At 43.4% G+C, this 19,251-nt stretch overlaps 1 protein-coding gene across 1 annotated transcript in view; it reads left to right on the top strand.

Annotated features, from left to right (window-relative positions):
• PLEKHG4 (pleckstrin homology and RhoGEF domain containing G4) overlaps nucleotides 1-19,251 on the top strand; it is a 3,374,045-nt gene that overhangs the window by 83,138 nt on the left and 3,271,656 nt on the right. Inside the window, exon 3 of the mRNA XM_044079537.1 lies at nucleotides 15,437-17,390. Within this exon, the coding sequence (XP_043935472.1) occupies nucleotides 15,437-17,390 (1,954 nt within the window). The remainder of the gene's footprint in view (nucleotides 1-15,436; nucleotides 17,391-19,251) is intronic.

Below are 19,251 nucleotides of genomic sequence, written 5' to 3'. Positions count from 1 at the left end.
ACTGCTTTCAGGTTCAGGAAATCTTTGTTTCAACCTGCATCCCACCCTCTCGTTAAATTATTTGAACAACAGGTAATGAATGACTTACGTTTGAATCAGAATTTTATTTTTAAGAAATTCAGTCATCATCTGACCAGGGAGCAATGTATGGCATTGAATAATTTAAAAGCTAATAATAAAATTAATATTTTGAATGCCGATAAGGGGAGGGGGGGGGGTCTATTGTCATTTATGATGGTGATGAGTATGATTTTGAAGTTGGTAGACATTTGAGTGATGTTACCTCATATTGCAAATTACCATACACTACAACTTATGATTTTAAGATGTATATTGATAGATTTTTCACTGAGATGAAGGAGAAAGGTATTGCTTCTGACTTTCTGTTTCAGCAGCTTACAGTTGATGACCTTAAGCCACAATATTTTTACATACAGCCCAAGATTCATAAATCTGTGTCCAATCTTCCTGGTCAACCAGTTGTTTCTGGAAGGGATTCCCTTACAGAACCACTGTCGACATATTTGGAATATAAGTTAAAACCTTTGGAGTAAAGTTGTTTTATTTCGCCGTTCGTTCTTACAGGTGGGTTCGGAGCCAATCCTCGACTCCGAGTCGGCCTACTACAAAACTCGAGGTCTTCAGACAGCTCGAGCCCAAGTCCCTATCCCATGATGCACCTTGAATCACCTCAGATCTAATTTGCCGCTGCAGTAAGTCGGAGGTTTGCTAGCACAGCTTGGGCCTGTATAGCTTTTTTTTCTAAAAACTTTACTAAATTTGGTATTACTTATAATAGTTAGTGATAGTTATTCTTAGTTATAACTTTGATAGCTTAATATTAGATAATTCTTCTCCTTTTGGCCTTTGTTTTTTTATAGGCCTTTAATATTCCCTTCCCTTTTTTAGTGTGCCTTTATAAATAATTTTATATATATATATATATATATATATATATATATATATATATCTATAGCTTTGTAGTTTAAATAAGAGTCTTTGTTTAGGGCTAATTACTGTAGTTTAAGTTTGCTAATGTTGTGTGCGTGTGTGCATTCTTCTTTGAGACTACAGTCTGTTATTGTACATTTAGAATTTTTGATACTGTAGAATTCAATATGGCTGACCAGGAGAAAGACAAAGCATCCTAAGTCAGGCTTTAAAAAGTGTCTAAAGTGTAGACAAAAGACGTCTGTGACAGTCATGTAAATTGTGTTTATTGTTTCGGAGCCTTGCACTTGCAAGAGAGCTGCTCCATTTGCCATTATTTTTCTTCCAGTTTTACAGGAGAGAAAAAGAAAACTCATTGACAGAGGATTTTTAAAATCTTCATTACAGGAAGCTTTGAGTGACCAGGATAAGGCTAGCCAGTCTCCCAAGTCTTCAAAGTCTTCTAAAGCTTCTTCTACTGATGTGACAAAAAAAAAAAAAAAAAAAAAATGTCGACGTCAGCTCCACAGCCTTCAGAGCCGAGTAGCCTGTCTTTTCAGAGGTGGTCCCCAGTCCTGGAACTAGTCTCCGAAGTATTAAAGTCTCCAATTCTCCAGTCGGTACCACCCTCCATACATTCATCTCGGTCCTCGATCAGCCTATCCAATTTGGATGTGGATTGTGTGGTGCAGAGGTTGCTACAGGCACTGGCGTTTGCAAATTTTTATCGGCTCCGATCCAAGTGGTTTCGGAACCGAAGACTGTTATGTTGTCGACTTCTTTTCCTCGTCCGAGCCATACCGGTCCTTCTGAGCCAGAGGAGTTGGACCTGATGATTGTTGAGCCTTCAGAGCTCACGCCTGCTCCATTGCAATCGGTTCTGTTTACTCTGACTTCCTCGGCGCCTATCAAGGAGTCTAGGAGCCAACACTATTATACGCATGTGGGCTGCATTCATTTGATCTAAACCCAAAATAACTAAAAGCTGTTGCTCACACAAAATATCTGAAACTCAGAATTTTGAAAACTTAAAGTATGCCCTTTTTTCACTGTCATGTTATTCCAGTGTTGGTATGTACAAGTTGCAGGGAGTGTGGAGGTGCAGTCCCCCACATGGGGCAGCTCCCCCCCAGTAAAATAGGTTTTGTTTTTTGATATTATGGGTTTAGATATTTTGATTCTTTGAATTTTTGAGTTTTGCATATTTTGATATATACCAGTATGATGAGGGATACACATGCATGTAGATTTTTAAGTGTGGCTTGCTTACTTCATGAAGTGGCGGATTGTGTAAGTATGAAGCATTCAAAGCACAAGGGTTATACTTTGCCCAAGCAGTTTTTTAGTGTTTTTAGTAACAAAAAAAAAAAAAAAAAATTACATATATATATATATATATATATATATATATATATATATATATATATGTATATCTTTCCATAGCCACCCCTTCCCTCTGACAGTCTCTTTTTCAGCACCTGAAAGAGCAGTCTGATTTATATGCATACTCTGAGGGCTCCTTTCCCACCTTCAACGAATAAACAGATGGTCCTGTCCCCAGAAAGGCCACATCACCTAAAGCTTTCCCTGCTTCCATGCCTTGATGCTCCATACATTCCATTGTCTTACTTACTCATCACCTTAGTGCCTAACATTCATTCAGCTACTTATGCATCTGGGAATTTCCAGCCAATAACACCCCCAATAATACAAATTTTGTTTATATGCTGCTGCAATATATGAGCTTCAGTGTATATGCCTATGTAAATGTTGTGTTATGAACACATTTAATCATTGTATACTGTAATTTGTCTTATCATATTTTGTTTTCCTTTTGTGACACACAGGCTGTGCCTGTGAAAGGGCATTTTTGATCAGTGTAGTACCCCACTAAGCAAATCCAAATAAATGAATATAAAAGTAAATATGTACTGTTGTTTTCCAACTGAAATCTATTTTTTTAAGTATGCATAGGTAAAAGAACATGATCTGATATAAATTTTCATTCCATCTTTGAGTGATGGGTTCGGATCTGACACCTCAGATCCAATTTGGCTGCTCGTAAAACCACGTAGTAATCTAAAACTCTCAAGCTTCTCCCTTACCCATAATGCATCCTCCCCATTACCTCAACTGTCATTTGCCGCCATTAGGTGAAAGACGTAGTTATTTCACTCTTGAGCTTTGAAACTATATCAGTACAATCTTTTTATATCTTGTTTTGCTTTTTGTATATTTTTGACTTTTTCTGTCTTTTAGCTCTTCTGCTAGTGTACTTCAGATACTATAGTTAGCACATCTATGTATTTTCCCTTTCTCTCTCCCTTACCCTCTGCATTTAAACACAGCCTTACTATCTTTGGAGTTAGTTCTTTTCCCCTTTGATTTCACTATATAAGTGCAATTTTTTGCATCTTTTCTCTCTCCCTTACCCTCTAAATTTAAATATCGCCTTTACTACCTTTGGAGGTAGTTCCTTTCCCTTTTTTTCCTTCCATTTAAAAAAAAAAACGTTCATATCTCTTTTTATGGTCTTCCTTACCTTTTTTGTTGTGTTTAAACTTCTGTAGATATTTTCAGCTTTCCTGTTCTATCGTTGTTGTTGTGGTTAATTTGCTGTCATGACTTAGAAGGAAAAAAACTGCAGTAAGATTAAAAAAGTGTTGACAATGCAGCCAGAAAATTCCTTTTTCTGATACCCACATTCTGCATTTATTGTCTAGGGCCTTTTCACTTACAGGAAAGTTGTGCGATCTGCCATGCTTTTAACCCTTGTGACTTGGTAGAGCTCAAAAATAAGTTAATCTTAAAAGGATTGCTACCATCCCCCTTTGGCGATGCCCTTTGTGGAGAATCGTCAATAAATTGTCTAAATCATCTGTGAGCTCTTCTTCAGTTTCATTGTGGACCTTGGTGAAAGTTTTAAAATTCTTTCTTCGTATCTGACAGTCTCTTCGGATCCATCTACCTCGGATCCGTCAAATGAAAAGAGTACTTCTTTGGATCAGATGGCTTCTTTGGATCCAAGGTCTCCGAAAATAAATACAGGATTCATTGGCTCCGAAGGCCTCAAATTCTCCCGCTTTTCTGGACACTTTACCTAGGACAAGGTGCTCTCTGTCTGTAGACCCTCCTCCATCAGGGATACTTTCTTCTTTTCTATACAGACCAGGCTCTCCCTTCAGGCAGTTCTCTCACTCTTCTAGGAGTCTCACAGTAGAAAATGTGGAAAGGGTAGTGAGACAGATACTTTCGATGCAGAGCCTTCTGGTTGCTGTTTTGGTTCCTACCCTTTCAGGTCAGGAAGCCCTTGTCTCTAAGACTGCCCCAATGACTCTTCCTCCTCAGACTCCCTCTGTGGTTTTGGAGCCCTTGGATCCAGAACAGTCTTCTTTGGGTCTGAAGATTGCTGCATCCTCGGATCAGAAGTTTGCTGTGAGCTCCTCCACACTATCGGATCTGGAGAGCTGTTGGAGCCATTTGTGCCCTGTTGGATCCGAAGTGTTTCAGTCAACTCAGAGGGCTTCGGAGCCATCTCTGCCCCTCGGAGTTTTGGCAAGAGTTAGTTCGGTTCCGACCTCTGCCTTAGGCAGCTTTCATTGGAGAAGGGTGGAACTAGGAATTAGAAAGCTCACCTTTTGGACCTGGATTCCTATCCTTGTCCAGGAAGGTTGGCTTTTAGGTCTTGGGAGAGAGCCCTGTCATCCTCCATGACACAGACTGGTCCTATCCTCTCGGTTTCTATATCCCCTGCTCTGCATCAGGAGTTTCAGCTTACCCTCCTACAGGGGCTGCCGGTACTAAAATTTCAGGACACTCTATTGGGGCATTTCTACCTCTTCTGATACTTCCCCAGATTATCTCACTGATGAGGTCCCTCAAAAGAGGACATGGAAGAGGAAGCATTTAGATTCCCCTGAATCTGTCACAGAAGACATGGATTTTGAGGAGGGCAAAGGATCCCTACAGTCACCTCATGTAGATGTGTCGTTCGAAGACATCCTTGAAATTCTAAAACAGATTGATGGCTTGAAGCCCACTAATTCTTCGTTGGAGGAATCTGTGCTCCTTGAGGCTTTTGCTACCAGCCCATCTACGTCCTGGATGATCCCACCTGCCAACTAGCTCTTAGATTTGGTCTCTCAGCGGGCATGGAAGGAGCCTAACTCCATTGAGCCCATACCAGTGAAGCCCGACAAAATTATGTCTCCTCCAGGATGGCAGGCAGCTCTGGTCCATGGGTGCCCCTGTTGATGCCATGGTCATAGCAGTGGCCACCAGGAAGGAACTTGCTAACGAAAGTTCCTCTGTCCATTCCCTCGGCAAGGAGTCCCGGGCCACAGACAGGTTTGGGAAGCTTGTCTCTGCTTCAGGGACCTTCACCTTGAGGAATCTGAACTACCTAGCACATTTCACCAAATTGCAAAGGGATCTGATAAGTGAACTGTCAGATACCCTTATAGGAACCGTCTCCGAGGAGGTGAAGGCTTCAGTCACCTCACAAGTGGAGACCCTTAAGTCAATATCAAATTCATCCATGAGGTTGATTTCCATTGTGGCAGAAGGAACCTCTAAGGCAGTGGATTCTGGCATAGCCCTCAGGAGATACGCCTGGATGCGCTTGTGTGATTTTGCATTGCCTTTTAAGTATACATATTTCAATGTTTCTTTTGACAGCATCTGTCTTTTTAGCCCCAAAGTAAAAGATACGATGTGAGAGTGTTCAATCTCGCCGTTTGTTCTTACACCTGGGTTCGGAGCCGATCCTCGGCTCCGTGTCGGCCGCTTGACAAAGCTCTGCATCGAGAAGAAGCTCGAGACCAACCTAACTCCCACAATGCCCCTCTGCCTTTACCTCAGATCTAGTTTGCCGCTGCAAAGATCGCATCATTTTGATGAGCTCGGACCACCTGAAAGCTAAGATTGATTTATTCTTATAATTCTTTCATTAGTTTTTGTATACAGATTTTCTCAGATTGACTGTGTGTATGTGTGAGTAGTGTATCGAGGGTTTCTCGGTTCCGTATATAAGTTTTATACACTTTTATATACTTTGAGTTTCCCTCGGGGCCTACCCCACCCTTAACTGGATTTGACTATTGGATGTGACTTAAGTATCAGGATTTGACAAATTTACTGGCTTTGACTTTCTTTATTGGATTTGACATTTACTACTGGCTTGTCACTGTTCACTGTATTGGAATTTTTTATCATGTCAGAAAAAGTTAAATCAGGCTTCAAACGGTGCCAATGTGGACAGAAGATGTCTGTCACAGACAATCATAGTTCCTGCGTCTACTGTCTTGGCCCTCTCCATCTGCAGGAAGACTGCTCTATCTGTCATTCTTTCAGTGGAAGGGTCATGACAGATAGGCGCAGGAAACTTATGGATAGGGGTCTTTTGAAGCCTGCATTCCAAGAGGCTCTGGATGCATCAGACCAGGCATCTAAATCCTCGAAGGAATCGAAGACGTCGGAGCCCAAGACATCGGCTCCGAGCTCTTCAGTCAAAGTTCGATCACCGGTTCCACAGACTTCGGGGCCGAGTGTTGAACTGTTGTCAGTTACGAGCCTCGAGTCTTGGAACCGGTAACGGAGCTTCCTCCTCCTGCACTTTTGAGGTCGGCTCCGTCTTCGATTCCTTCGACGCGGTCTTCCAGGCCCCTCTTCGACACCGATGTAGACCGCGTGGTGCAGAAATTGATGGAGAATACAGCCTTGTCCAAACTCATCTCTGTCTCCTCCCAGTTGGTGTCGAGACTTGAAGGCCTTCCCTTATCTCCACCTGTTCCTCCTCCGAGGCCTATCCAGTCTTCGGAGCCGGGAGAGGCTGACCTGGTGATTGTGGAGCCCTCGGTATCGGAGCCGTCTTTTTCTCGGTCGGTACCGTTCACCTCGACTCCGTCGGATCCAGTACTGGAGTCTCGGAGCCGAAGATCCATCCTTTGGTCCGGGACCGAGAGTCGGACCGATGTTTCGGTTCCGACGCTCCCTCTCGGGGCCTCGGCTCGGATCGACTCGGCTCCGTCTGTGGGGTCGATGCCTTCGGTGCCTGTCTCGGGAATTCCTCCGACTTCTTCGGAACCGGGGAATATCTCGACTCGGGACCCGGGGGCCTTCGATCACATGAGGAAGGTGTTGTCTGTTCAGACAACCACTTCAGCAGAAACAGCTTCTCCTTCCCATAAAGGGCCGTTATCCTCCTCTGCACCCACGGCTACATCCAAGCGTCGAGCACCGGTGTCTCAGCCACCCCTAGAGGGTGCCCCTTCTTCCTCGGAGGCTTCTTCGGATGCCCCCCCGAGGAAGTTCCGAGGAAAAGATTGTGTAAGAGGAGACACTTAGATTCTCCACAAGAATCATTGACATCAGACACTGACTTAGATGAGTCAGAAGGGTCCCCAAAGTCACCCTCGGAGGATGTCTCTTTTTCTGACATCCTGGAGATCCTAAAGCAGAGAGGTGATTGGCAATCCCTCCCCCCTTCTGAGGATGAGTCAGTCTTGCTGAAGGCATTCGGTGCTCGCCCTTCCTCCTCCTGGGTCACTCCGCCCTTCGATGAGTTAATGGAGCTGATTGCTCGAAGGGCGTGGGAGACACCTGACACAGTGGAACCAGTCCCTAGAAAGCCTAACAAATTTATTACTGCCCCCCAAGATGAGGCTTATCTGACAAAGGGAGTACCAGTGGACGCTATGGTGGTGGCAGCGACCACGAAAAAGGAGATGTCGGAATCTTCCTCATCTGTCCATCCGCCTAATAGAGATTCTAGGACTATGGACAGATATGGGAAGCGCATTTTTAGTTCAGCGGCTTTTTCTATGCGATCCCTGAACTATTTGACCCATTTTACACGGCTACAGAGGGATCTAATCAAAGAGATGGGAGATACCCTCCAGGGTACTACAGATGCTGCTGTCTCAGAGAAGGTTACAGCACATCTCAATACCCTTACTTCTGTTGTAAACTCGTCCATGAGGCTGATCTCATACGCAGCCGAAGATCGAGTAGGGCAGCAGCTTCAGCGATTGCTCTTCGTAGGCAGTCCTGGATGCGCTTATGTTCATTTGCGGAAGCCTTCAAGTCTTCCTTTACTAACGCCCCATTTGATGGTGCCACTCTTTTTGGCCCTAAAGTAAAGGAGACCCTTACCCGGTGTGAGCAAGAGGGAAAGACTCTGTCTGCTGTCGGAGTCCGTTTTTCCACCCCATCCAGACCGTACCCCAAAGGGCAACGTGGTGGAAAAATGTGGTTTCGAAAACCCCAGGGTTCTTTTCCAGGCGCACAGGGTGATACCCCCTCCAGAGGCAGAGGAGGGGGTAGAGGTGGAAGAAGTCACCCTGGCGGCAGAGGGGGTCCTCAAAACCAAGGTGACAGGGATACACTCCCCGGGAAACCTTTTCAGCACTCCTGAAAGGAGGCCCGACTGTCCTGCTCTGGAGGCAGTCGGGGGTCGCTTAGCTTTGTACCCTCAGGCCTGGCAAAATCTTACATCAGACAATTGGGTAAAAAGCGTTGTTACCAGAGGCTACAAAATTCCCTTTCTATTGCCCCCAGTTCCACAGAAAAGACTCCCAGATGTGCCGCCCCATCTGCGAGGCCCTGCAGCTACAGAAATTTCAAAGCTGCTAGAAAAAAGAGTCATCCAACCAGTCCCAGCGGACCAAAGAGGATTCGGAACTTACTCAAGGTTCTTTTTAGTTCCAAAAAAGACAGGGGACTGGAGGCCAATTCTGGACCTAAGCAAACTCAATACCTTCATCAAGAAAGAAAAGTTCCGAATGGTCACGCTTCAATCGATCCTTCCATTTTTACAGAAGGACGACTGGATGTGCTCAATACATCTAAAGGATGCATACTACCACATCAAGATGGCCATGGCATCCAGGGATCACTTGCGCTTCCGGCTGGGTGCCAGTCACTTTCAGTTTCGAGCCCTGCCCTTTGGTCTGACCTCAGCCCCCAGGGTCTTCACCAAATGTATGGCAGTGGTAGCGTCTCACTTGAGACTCCTCTGATTCCAAGTGTTTCCGTACCTGGACGACTGGCTCCTTTCTGCCACCACCGAACGTCGACTGATTCAGGCCAGGGATTACACACTTCAACTTTGTGTTCAACTCGGAATTTCCGTAAATTTCGAAAAATCTTTACTACAGCCATCACAGCATATCTCATTCATAGGAGCAGAATTGGATACGCATTGCTTAATTCTAAGGCTTCCCCCAGAGAGGATAGCCTCCTTACAAAACCATATATCTCTTCTTCTCTCATCCAGAAAATCCCCAGCGAAACTGGTTCTGAAGGTTTTGGGTCTCATGGCAGCTTCTCTCATTGCGATACCCTTGGGAAGACTGCACATGAGAGTTCTTCAATGGCTACTGTTCGCACAATGGTCGTTCCAAAAGTTACCCCTGACACACGAAATCTGCATCACAAACATATGCAAATCGCACCTGACTTGGTGGCTTCGGACTTGCAATCTCTCCAGCGGAAGACCATTTGTGCTACCCACTCCAACAGCAACGGTGACCACGGACGCTTCCCTGATAGGGTGGGGGGGCATCTTTCAGGGACAGACAGTCCAAGGCGAATGGACCAATTTGGAATACAATCTGCATATCAATGTTCTGGAGTTGAGGGCAGTGTTTCTGGCGTTGCAACACTTTGCTCCCCTTCTTCCTCTAGGGACAATTGCAGTCCCAGACGGACAACATGTCTGTAGTCTGGTACATAAACAAGCAAGGGGGAACCAAGTCTTACCAACTATGCAGAGAGGCCATGAGAATCTGGCAATGGGCGGAGTCCACGGGTCGCTTTCTGATAGCAACGCACATCCCGGGGATATCCAACGTCATAGCGGACAGGTTGAGCAGAGCCATCCTGTTACCTCACGAGTGGTCCCTCAAACAGTCAGTTGCGAAGGAGATTTTTCGCAAGTGGGGCCAGCCTTCCTGCGATCTGTTTGCGTCTCCAATGAACGCCAAATGCAGAAGCTATTTTGCCCTATTACCCCCTCCAGGGGAAGTCCCAAGGGACGCTCTGGTTCACGATTGGCCCCCGGGTCTCCTGTACGCTTTTCTTCCTGTTCCCCTGATTTCAAAATTTCTACAGAAAGCCAGCAACCTGCAAAGGACAATTATCCTCATTGCCCCATTCTGGCCTCGTCAAATATGGTTCCCCTTTCTTCTAGCACACCAAATGCGGGAACCCTGGATCCTGGACCCAGAGCTGGATCTACTGACCCACTCGTCAGGGGCTCTCCACCCGTCGCTTCTCTCCCTCAAACTAGCAGCTTGGCTGCTCCGCTTCCCTTCTTAGCCAGGTCTGATCTTCTATCTCCTGCAGTTCAAAATATCCTGGTGGCTTCTCATAAAGCATCCACTACAAGGATTTACACCAGTAAATGGAAGCGTTTTGTGCACTGGGCAACTACACAACAATTAGATCCCTTAGTAGCTCCTCTGAATAAGGTCTTGGAATTTTTGACCGAATTGTTCCACCAAGGGGCTTCTCCTGCCACTTTGAGAGTGCAATTAGCTGCCATATCGAATTTTCATGTGGGAGAAAGTGGGGCTCCTATTATGGCTCACAGACTTTGTAAGGCCTTTCTAAAAGGATCTTTCCATATTAGACCACCAGTTAGAAGTCCTACTTCACCTTTGAACTTGAACCTTCTTTTGTCACAGCTGATGCTACCACCTTTTGAACCAGCCTCTTCCTGTCCTTTGAAGTTTTTGTCATGGAAGACCGTCTTTCTGGTGGCTATCACATTGGCCAGGCGGGTATCGGAGCTTCAGGCTCTTTCAGTTCAACATCCTTATTTAATTTTTCACCCTGACAGAGTTTCTCGCACTAATCCATCCTTTCTTCCCAAAGTTTGCTCCATTAATAATATTAATCAGTCCATTGAACTGCCCACATTTTTCAAGAACCACTCCAATAAATTGGAATATATGTTACACAAGTTAGATGTTCATAGACAACTCAGATTTTACTTGGACAGAACGAAGGATCACAGGAAAACAGACCAGCTCTTTGTGGCCTTCTCAGACAGCAAGATGGGTATGGCAGTTACAAAACGAACCCTGTCCAAATGGCTTTCTGACTGTATTATTTTTGTCTATACTGCCTCTGAGCAAACTTTACCTGTCAAGCCCAAAGGGCACTCTACAAGATCAGTATCTACATCCCTGGCTCATGCAGCTCGCCTACCGTTAGACACTATTTGTGCGGCTCCCACTTGGTCTAAACCACATACCTTCATTTCTCATTACAAAGTGGACAGGATTTCTAGGGACAGGGCAACCTTTGGTTCCACTGTGCTCAGGAACGTTCTCCCCTGAGTTCCTCAGGAACACGGAGCTAGGGACGCTACCCAGGTGTAAGAACAAACGGCGAGATTGAACACTCTCACATTTAGAAGTTATGTCCTTACCATAACGTTCCATGTGGAGTGTTCATCTCGCCTTTGTTCTTACATTCCCACCCTCCCACCCTCAGGAAGAACGTCCAATTTAGGTGCCTGGTTGTTTCTCCTGCTTCTGCCTTGAGCAGTTGTGCTATGTAAATAGTTTTGCTTGTTTGGTACGAAAGTGTTATGTTCTCTTCTGTTCTCTGCTGGTTTGCTTGCAAACTAGATCTGAGGTAAAGGCAGAGGGGTATTGTGGGAGTTAAGTTGGTCTCAAGCTTCTTCTCGATGCAGAGCTTTGTCAAGCGGCCGACACGGAGCCGAGGATCGGCTCCGAACCCAGGTGTAAGAACAAAGGCGAGATGAACACTCCACATGGAACGTTATGGTAAGGACATAACTTCTAATTGTCCAGGTGTGAGAAGGATGGAGAGACCCTTTCTGCCATCGGTGTGCGTTTTTCCACCCCACCCCCACCTAAGATCCTTCTCTAGGTGGAAAAATGTGGTTCAAGAAATCACAAGGATCTGTCCAAGACGCATGTGGATGGTCATCCTCTAGAGGTAGAAGGGGAAACTGAAATGGTAGAAGTCACCCTTGCAGCAGAGGAGGCCCGCAAAATCATGGGTCCAGAGTGTCTTTCTTTGGCAAACCAGGCCTGATTGTAAGCCTCTGGAGGCAGTCTGGGGATGTTTTTGTTCCTGCACCAGAGAGCCTGGCTATAGATAACAAAAGATGCTTAGGTGCAGAGGATTGTATCCAGAGGATATATAACTCCATTTTCTCTTTCTCCTCCAACCTCCAAGAAAATCCCAGATGTACCATCCAATCAAAGGTATCAAGCAGCCATACAAACACAAAAGCTACTAGAGAAGAGTCATCCAAGAGGTCCCCCCCAGACAAGAAATAATCCCAAACTTACTCAAGATTTTTTTAGTGCCAGAAAAAACAGGGGACTGGAGACCAATTCTGGATCTCAGCAATCTAAACAAATTTGTTCAAAAGACAAAGTTCCTGAAAGTCATGTTCAGTCTATTCTTCTGTTTCTGGAAAAGGACGACTGGATGTGCTCAATAGAGCTCCAGGATGAGTAATATCATATAAAAATAACCAGGCAGTCAAAGAGATTCTTATCCTTCCAGCTTGTACCCAGTCATTATCAGTTCATAGCACTGCCTTTTGGCCTCACTACCGTCCCTGGGTGTGGTAGCAGCTCACTTGAGACTGCAAGGATTCCGTGTGTTTCTGTACTTCGACAACTGGCTCATTACCGCTCTGACCATGCATCAACTCATTATGGCAAAAGGAGAGGTCATCCATACCTGCGCAAGATTAGGAATAACCAAAAAGTTTGAGAAGTTAAATCTAGAACCAACTACAATTCCAGAATTTATTGGAGCTCTGCTAGACACAAGGTCGACATTAGCCTCTCTTATGCTTCCCAGAGTTCAAACCCAGTGTCACAAGTCAACAAAATACTTTGCAATACCACAGTCTCAGGCCACTTAGTATTACAAGCTCTGGAATCAATGGCAGCGGCGATAACCGTTGTTCCTATAACCAGATTTCACATTAGAATTCTCCAATGGATGCTCGCATCTCAGTGGTTGATTCTTCATTTACCATTGTCAGCTTGAAACGAATTACAGACTGTTGTAAGAAAAGTCTGATGTGGATTGAATCGGACCAGGTACTGTAGGGTTGTCCACTTGTCCCCCTCAGCCCAAGGCCCTAGTGACCACGGAAGCTTCCTAGCTAGGGTGGAAAGGGGGGCCATTTCTTGGGAAGACAGTCCAAGGCATATGGTCCCCCAAAGAGGACAATTTGCATGTCAGTGTTCTAGAGTTGAGAGCAGCACTTTTAGCAATGTAAGCCTTTCAGGGTGCTCTCCCATCAGGAGCAATTGCAATTCAAACGGAAAATATGTCATTGTTTTATTACATCAAGAAAGAAGGAGGAAACAGTTCATACCTTCTGTATTGATTGTGGCAATGGGCAATATTTTCCAACCACTTTCTCTTAGCAGTGTATATTCTGGGGGAGTCCAACTTGCTAGCAGACAAGCTTAGCAAGTACATATTACCTCACGAGTGGTCCCTCAATCTGAAAGTGGCGGAACAAATCTTACACAAATGAGGGTAGCCTCTTTGCATCCCCCTAAACAACAAGTGCAGCAACTACTTTGCTCTGATCCTCCCAAAGGGGGAGTCACCAAGGGATGCTCTGCTCCATGATTGCAACCCCCCCAGATTGCTTTACGTGTTTCCCCCAGTTCCTGTAATCCCAAAATTCCTTGAGAGAGCTGCCAGGTTGAAGATTAGAATTATCCTCATTGCTCCATCTTGGCTTGACAGGTTTGGTTTCCCTTTCTGTGACCTCACTTAGTTCACCAACCTTGGATTCTGGACCCAGTTCCGGTCCTCTTGTCTCATCCGATGGGAATGACACATCCAGCTCTTACAAGTCTCAAACTGACCGCTTGGTTTCTCCAATTCCATTACCAGCCAGATATTCCATGCTCTCTTCCCCATGTGCATCACATCTTGCTGTCTTCCCTTAAGCCGTCCAATAGAAAACTATAAGATAGTAAGTGGAAAAGATTTGTGCATTGATGTACACAAAAGGACATAGATCCTCTTTTGGCACCAGTTTATCATGTACTAGAGTTCTTGGCATAGCTTTTCAATCAGCAAGCTAGTGCTTCAACAGTGAGAGTTTAGTTAGCAGCGATTTCTAATTTCCACAGTGGATTTGATGGCCACTGACTAGTCTCTCATAAACTGTGTAAAGCTTTTCTGAGTGGCACAATCCTTCTTAAACCTCCTTTTAAAGTTCCCACACCACAGTGGGACCTCAGTCTGGTACCACAGTCCTTGATTCCACCACCCTTTCAGCCTGCAATGATTGTGTCCTAAAATTTTGGTTTTGGAAGAACTTATTTTTAGTTGCCATCACATCTGCTAGACGAATTTTTGAAATTCAGGCATTGTCGGCAAAACCTCCATATCTCATTTTTTCATAAGGACAGAGTTTCTTTATGAACTAATGCATCCTTTTTGCCCAAGGTTGTATCACAAGTCAACATCAATCAATGTATTAATCTTCCAGTGTTCTTCCCTAATTATTCCAACAAATGAGAATATTTGCTAGATGTTCATAGACAATTACATTTTTACCTTCATAGGACAAAACATATCAGAAAAACTGATCAACTGTTTGTTTCTTTTGCTGGATTGAAGTTGGGTGCAGTAGATTTGAAAGTCGCTTTGGCTAAATGGCTTACTAACTGTATCTCCTTTATTTATAACAAGGCAGGAATGGCCTTGCCTTTCCAGGTACAGACTCATTCTACCAGAGCTGTAGCTACTTTTTCAGTCTTCCAGTCAAAGACTTCCATGGATGATATTTGCTCAGCAGTAACTTGGGCCTCCCCTCACACTTTTATGTTGCATTATAAGCTGGACCTGATGCCCAAGAATAGAGCATCTTTTGGCTCAATGGTTCTCAGGAATATCCTTCCTTGAATCCACCCAGGGTTCTAAGTAGCTGGGAACTCTCTCCCATCAGTCGAGGACGGAGTGAAAATTGACAACATCAGATAAAGAAGTTATGTACTCACCTTAGCATTCCATCTGTGTTGTCACTTTTCATTCCTCCTCGACTCCCCTCCCACTAACCCCCAGCCTTTTTAAGTTTTTATTCTAGGAGAGCAAAAGGATATAACAATTGGATTGAATCTTTATGCCTTTACCAATTCCAGAAATGGCATTGCCCCTTCCTGTCTAAAACTCTGTCCTTTCTCTTTATCCAAACTGGACAAGTATATGTATAAATTGTAAGAATACATCTTTCTTAGTGCTTGCAAACAAGATCTGATGTAATGGATAGGATGCATTATGGGTAAAGGAGAAGCTTGAAAGTTTTGGATTGCCACAAGCTTTTACAAGTGGCCGAGTCGGATCTGACGCCTCGGATCCAAACCCATCAGTCAAGGAGGAATGAAAATCAACACCACAGATGGAATGTTATGGTGAGTACATAACTTCTTTTTATTATAATTGTTTTTCCTACCAGCTGATAATCTTTTCATTTTAACAGGTGCAGTTCCATGGATTAATATTTCGCCATGAAGGGTGGCCGTTATGCATTCATGAAAAAATTATAGTGCAGCTTGCATCATTTGATTGGAAATCTCTGAAACCTGGGGATTTTTACCTTCAAGTAGTGCCATATCTTAAAAAAACTCCCCAGATTGTACTAAAATTTTTGGCGAAGGATAAGCACAATATAGAGGAACTTGTAATCCCAGAAGTACAGTATATGTCTGTTTTTACTGAGGAATGGCTTGAAGCTATTAACCAGAAACATTCAGGAACTAGTTTAGAAAATTGTTTGCTCTCCACTAATGACAATATTTTTTGTGTGCCTTGGAAAAACATAGTTACTCCTGAATTTATACATCTACCAAAAATCCTTGAAAATGTATCAACTCTAAGAGTTAATGAAGACATGCCTTTAAGTAATCCAACTCCATTAAAAAAACACAGAAATTGTACGCCAGCTGTCAGTAAGCCAGATAATTTGGGTTTATGGATGTCAAACTTTGATAGGTCTGAATTTACTGCAGAAAACTTCCTTACATCTGTGGAGCAGTGTGCTAGCAAAATTCTGATGGAAGGAGAGACATTTGACAGTGATTTAGAAGGTGAATATGTAGACCTTGAGGAACTTCCACCTCTATTACTTACACAGCAAAGTAGTGCAGCAGCACCATCTGTAGAGTTGAATTATTTAAACCAGTGTGTGGGTAAAGTGGAAACTTCAACTGAAATCACAAATCTTGTTGATGCTTATAGAGATAAACCTCATGATTGTATTCACTCAGACTGTAGTAATCCATTGAGGAGTGCTGGCAGTGAATTACTGAATAGTTTGCATTTAGTCACAGAAAGAGGTGAATGCTGTGAAGTAGTAGATCATCTTTGTAGTGCTGAAATTGACAGAAAAGGTAAATGTGATGCTACTTCATTAACAACCCAAACCGTATTGTACTGCATGGAAGACTCACCCTCATCAATCAAAACACATTATAATACTGCCGAAATTTGTGAACCTTTTGCATTAAAACAAGTTGATGATTGCAACACACAGTATAATCTGTCTAAAAATAAATCTAAGTTAACTGTTGCTGGAAAGGAAAGTACTGTTGATTTTAATTTTAGAAGCAATTTTCGAAATGAAGTTAACATTCTTGAAAATACTGATTGTCCCCATGTTCATTCAGAAGACATCTGCTCTGTTGTAGAGTGTATGTCAGTTCCTGAAACAGTTGGAATTCAAGAACCATTCAAGGCAAGTTCTTTACACTGTGCAGAAGTATCTAACCCTTTAATGAGTGCAGATTTGTTTTATATAGACAAACTGCAACAGGCATCCAACAGTGCATTGCTGGAGAATCCAAACTGTAACTTACAACAGCAACCAAAAGGTGATATTGCATTAGACAGTACTTGTATCTGTAGTGCATTTCAGGTACAATCAGCAGATGCTAATCCTGTTAAAGCATGCCTCATAGATGAACAGGTACCTTCTAATGGCACTATGTGCTCCATGGAACAGAATTGTGAGATTCCCTTTCATCAAAAAGATAGCACTTTAAAAGATGTTACAGGAGACAGAAAAGATCAGTATTCCTTTGATGTATTTGACAAGGATATCACCCGTGAAGAGGATGCATGTTTAGACAAAGATCAGAAAGCAAATCAAGTGTTTAAACTGGGAGAGATCGATAGTACATTGCTTGCTGGAACAGATAGACCATTTACTGCAGATGAATGTTGTGCAGGTGACACATGTCTGAAACCTACCTCAGGTAATGCTAGTTTTGGTAATGAGCACTCCAGTGATGATATAGATGAAAAAGTGGCCGCTCAAACAAAACCTCTGAATGGAATTTCCTCACTGGAAGGCACAAGCAGCCATCATGTGCAACTCACTGAACAGTTACAGATGGAACATGCTAATGTGTTGTGGCAACATGAAAATACATGTGGTAAGTACATTTAAATACAGTGTATTTCAAAAGTGCAGCTCATTCCAAGTTTGCTAGTAACAAAAATGTATGTGTTGCATGCTTTGGCAGTCACCAAAGAACACAAGTATTTTGACTAAGCAGCATTCTGTTTTAGTTTGCAAATGATTGTCAGGTGGCAGCGATGTTGATGTAGCTTAAATTCTTGAACAGGATTCAGAGGAAGTAACTGTCTTTGGTAGTCCTTTAAAGACAGCATAAGAGAAAGGACATGAAATATTATGTGTTCTAGTTATGATGTATTTCATATTGTTGATAGTTTGAGTGCTGTAAGTAAGAAACATCACAAGTAAATAAGAAACATCACAGTGACAGGAATTTACTGCGGTGGTGGTGTTGCGGTAGTGTTGTCGCCTCACAGTCAGACGTTGTCCGGTTCGATTCTCAGCTAGTGCGTGTTCTGCTTGGAGACATGCGTGAATGGGCGTTTCTTCGATGAAGGTTGTGCATCAGGGCTGGTAACTCGGCATGTAAAAATCAACTACCAATCATTAGCGGACCGGAGTTCCGCTGTGGCGGCCCCTAACTGGGAAAAGCCGAAAGACACAACAGTGACAGGAATTTGAGTTCATAGCCCATCTTACCTGTATCCCATAGATGCTAACCTAACAGTCCATGGGATTCAGAAAGGCTTAGCACACTGAGGAAGCCTGTATACAGCAGGTTTTCTCAATTCAGTCAACCAAAGTGATTGAGAGACATCTGTACAGCTACAGCAGTATGCAGACATTGGCCATAGTGTGAGTAACAGTCTTACTGATGTAGGCACCTGCAAATGTGGCAGACTGGGACATGACTACGTGAATTAGCCATTGTTCTCCCCCGGAATATTGCCAGTACTGGAATGATGCAGTACAGCCATTCAGAGAATCATTCTGTTTCTGTATTTGGTTTGAGTAGACAAGAATGTGTACACCGTCTTTTCTTGACATACAATGTAAAATTGTTCGATCTCGCCGTTTGTTCTTACACACGGGATCGGCTCCGAGTCGGCCACATCACCAGCTCCGCATCTTCGAGAAAGCTCGAGGCACATTGATCCTCCGGTGCTAACCCTCAGATCTAGTTTGCCGCTAGCAGCAGATCACATACTGAGAGGCTCGGGCCAGTATTTTTTCATTATATTTCAAAATTTTTCGAAGTTGTAGTTTTAAAATAGTGTTTAAAAGTAGTATATAGTAGTGTAGAGTGTGTTAGTTTATAGAGTGTGTTTTTCTTCTTAGATAAGAATAGCTTTAAAACAGTTAGTATTTACCTTAGTTAAGGCCTTGGATTTTTTCTGTCAGGACTGACAGTAATATTTATATTATTGTAGTTTTTGCCTTAACTTTTTCCCTTTTTTGACACATATATTTACATATTAAGATAGTGTTAAACTTTACATTAGACTGTTTGTATAGTATTTTATATATATATATATATATATATATATATATATATATATATATATATATATAGTGTGTTCCTATATATTTAGTGTGCTGTGTTTTTGGTATATTTTAATAAGTACAGAGTAAAATGTCTGAGAAAGCCAAATCTGGCTTCAAGAGGTATCAGTGTGGACAAAAGATGTCCATAACTGATAACCATTCCTCCTGCGTCTACTGTCTTGGCCCTCTCCACTTGCAGGAAGACTGCTCCATATGTCATTCCTTCAGTGGGAGGGCCATGCTGGAAAGACACAGGAAGTTGGTTGACAGAGGATTGTTAAAACCCGAATTTCAAGAAGCCCTGGACAAGAACGAACAAGTGTCAAAGTCTTCGAAGAGGTCGAAGTCTTCAAGAGTGTCGGAGCCTAAGTCCTTGGCTTCGAGCACCTCTT

Source organism: Protopterus annectens, chromosome 8.part0 (genome assembly GCF_019279795.1).
Source record: "Protopterus annectens isolate FY-2018-M chromosome 8.part0, PAN1.0, whole genome shotgun sequence".
NCBI classification, from domain to species: domain Eukaryota; kingdom Metazoa; phylum Chordata; order Ceratodontiformes; family Protopteridae; genus Protopterus; species Protopterus annectens.
The sequence above is the reverse complement of the archived record's forward strand: the minus strand, read 5'-3'. Positions and strand labels throughout refer to the sequence as shown.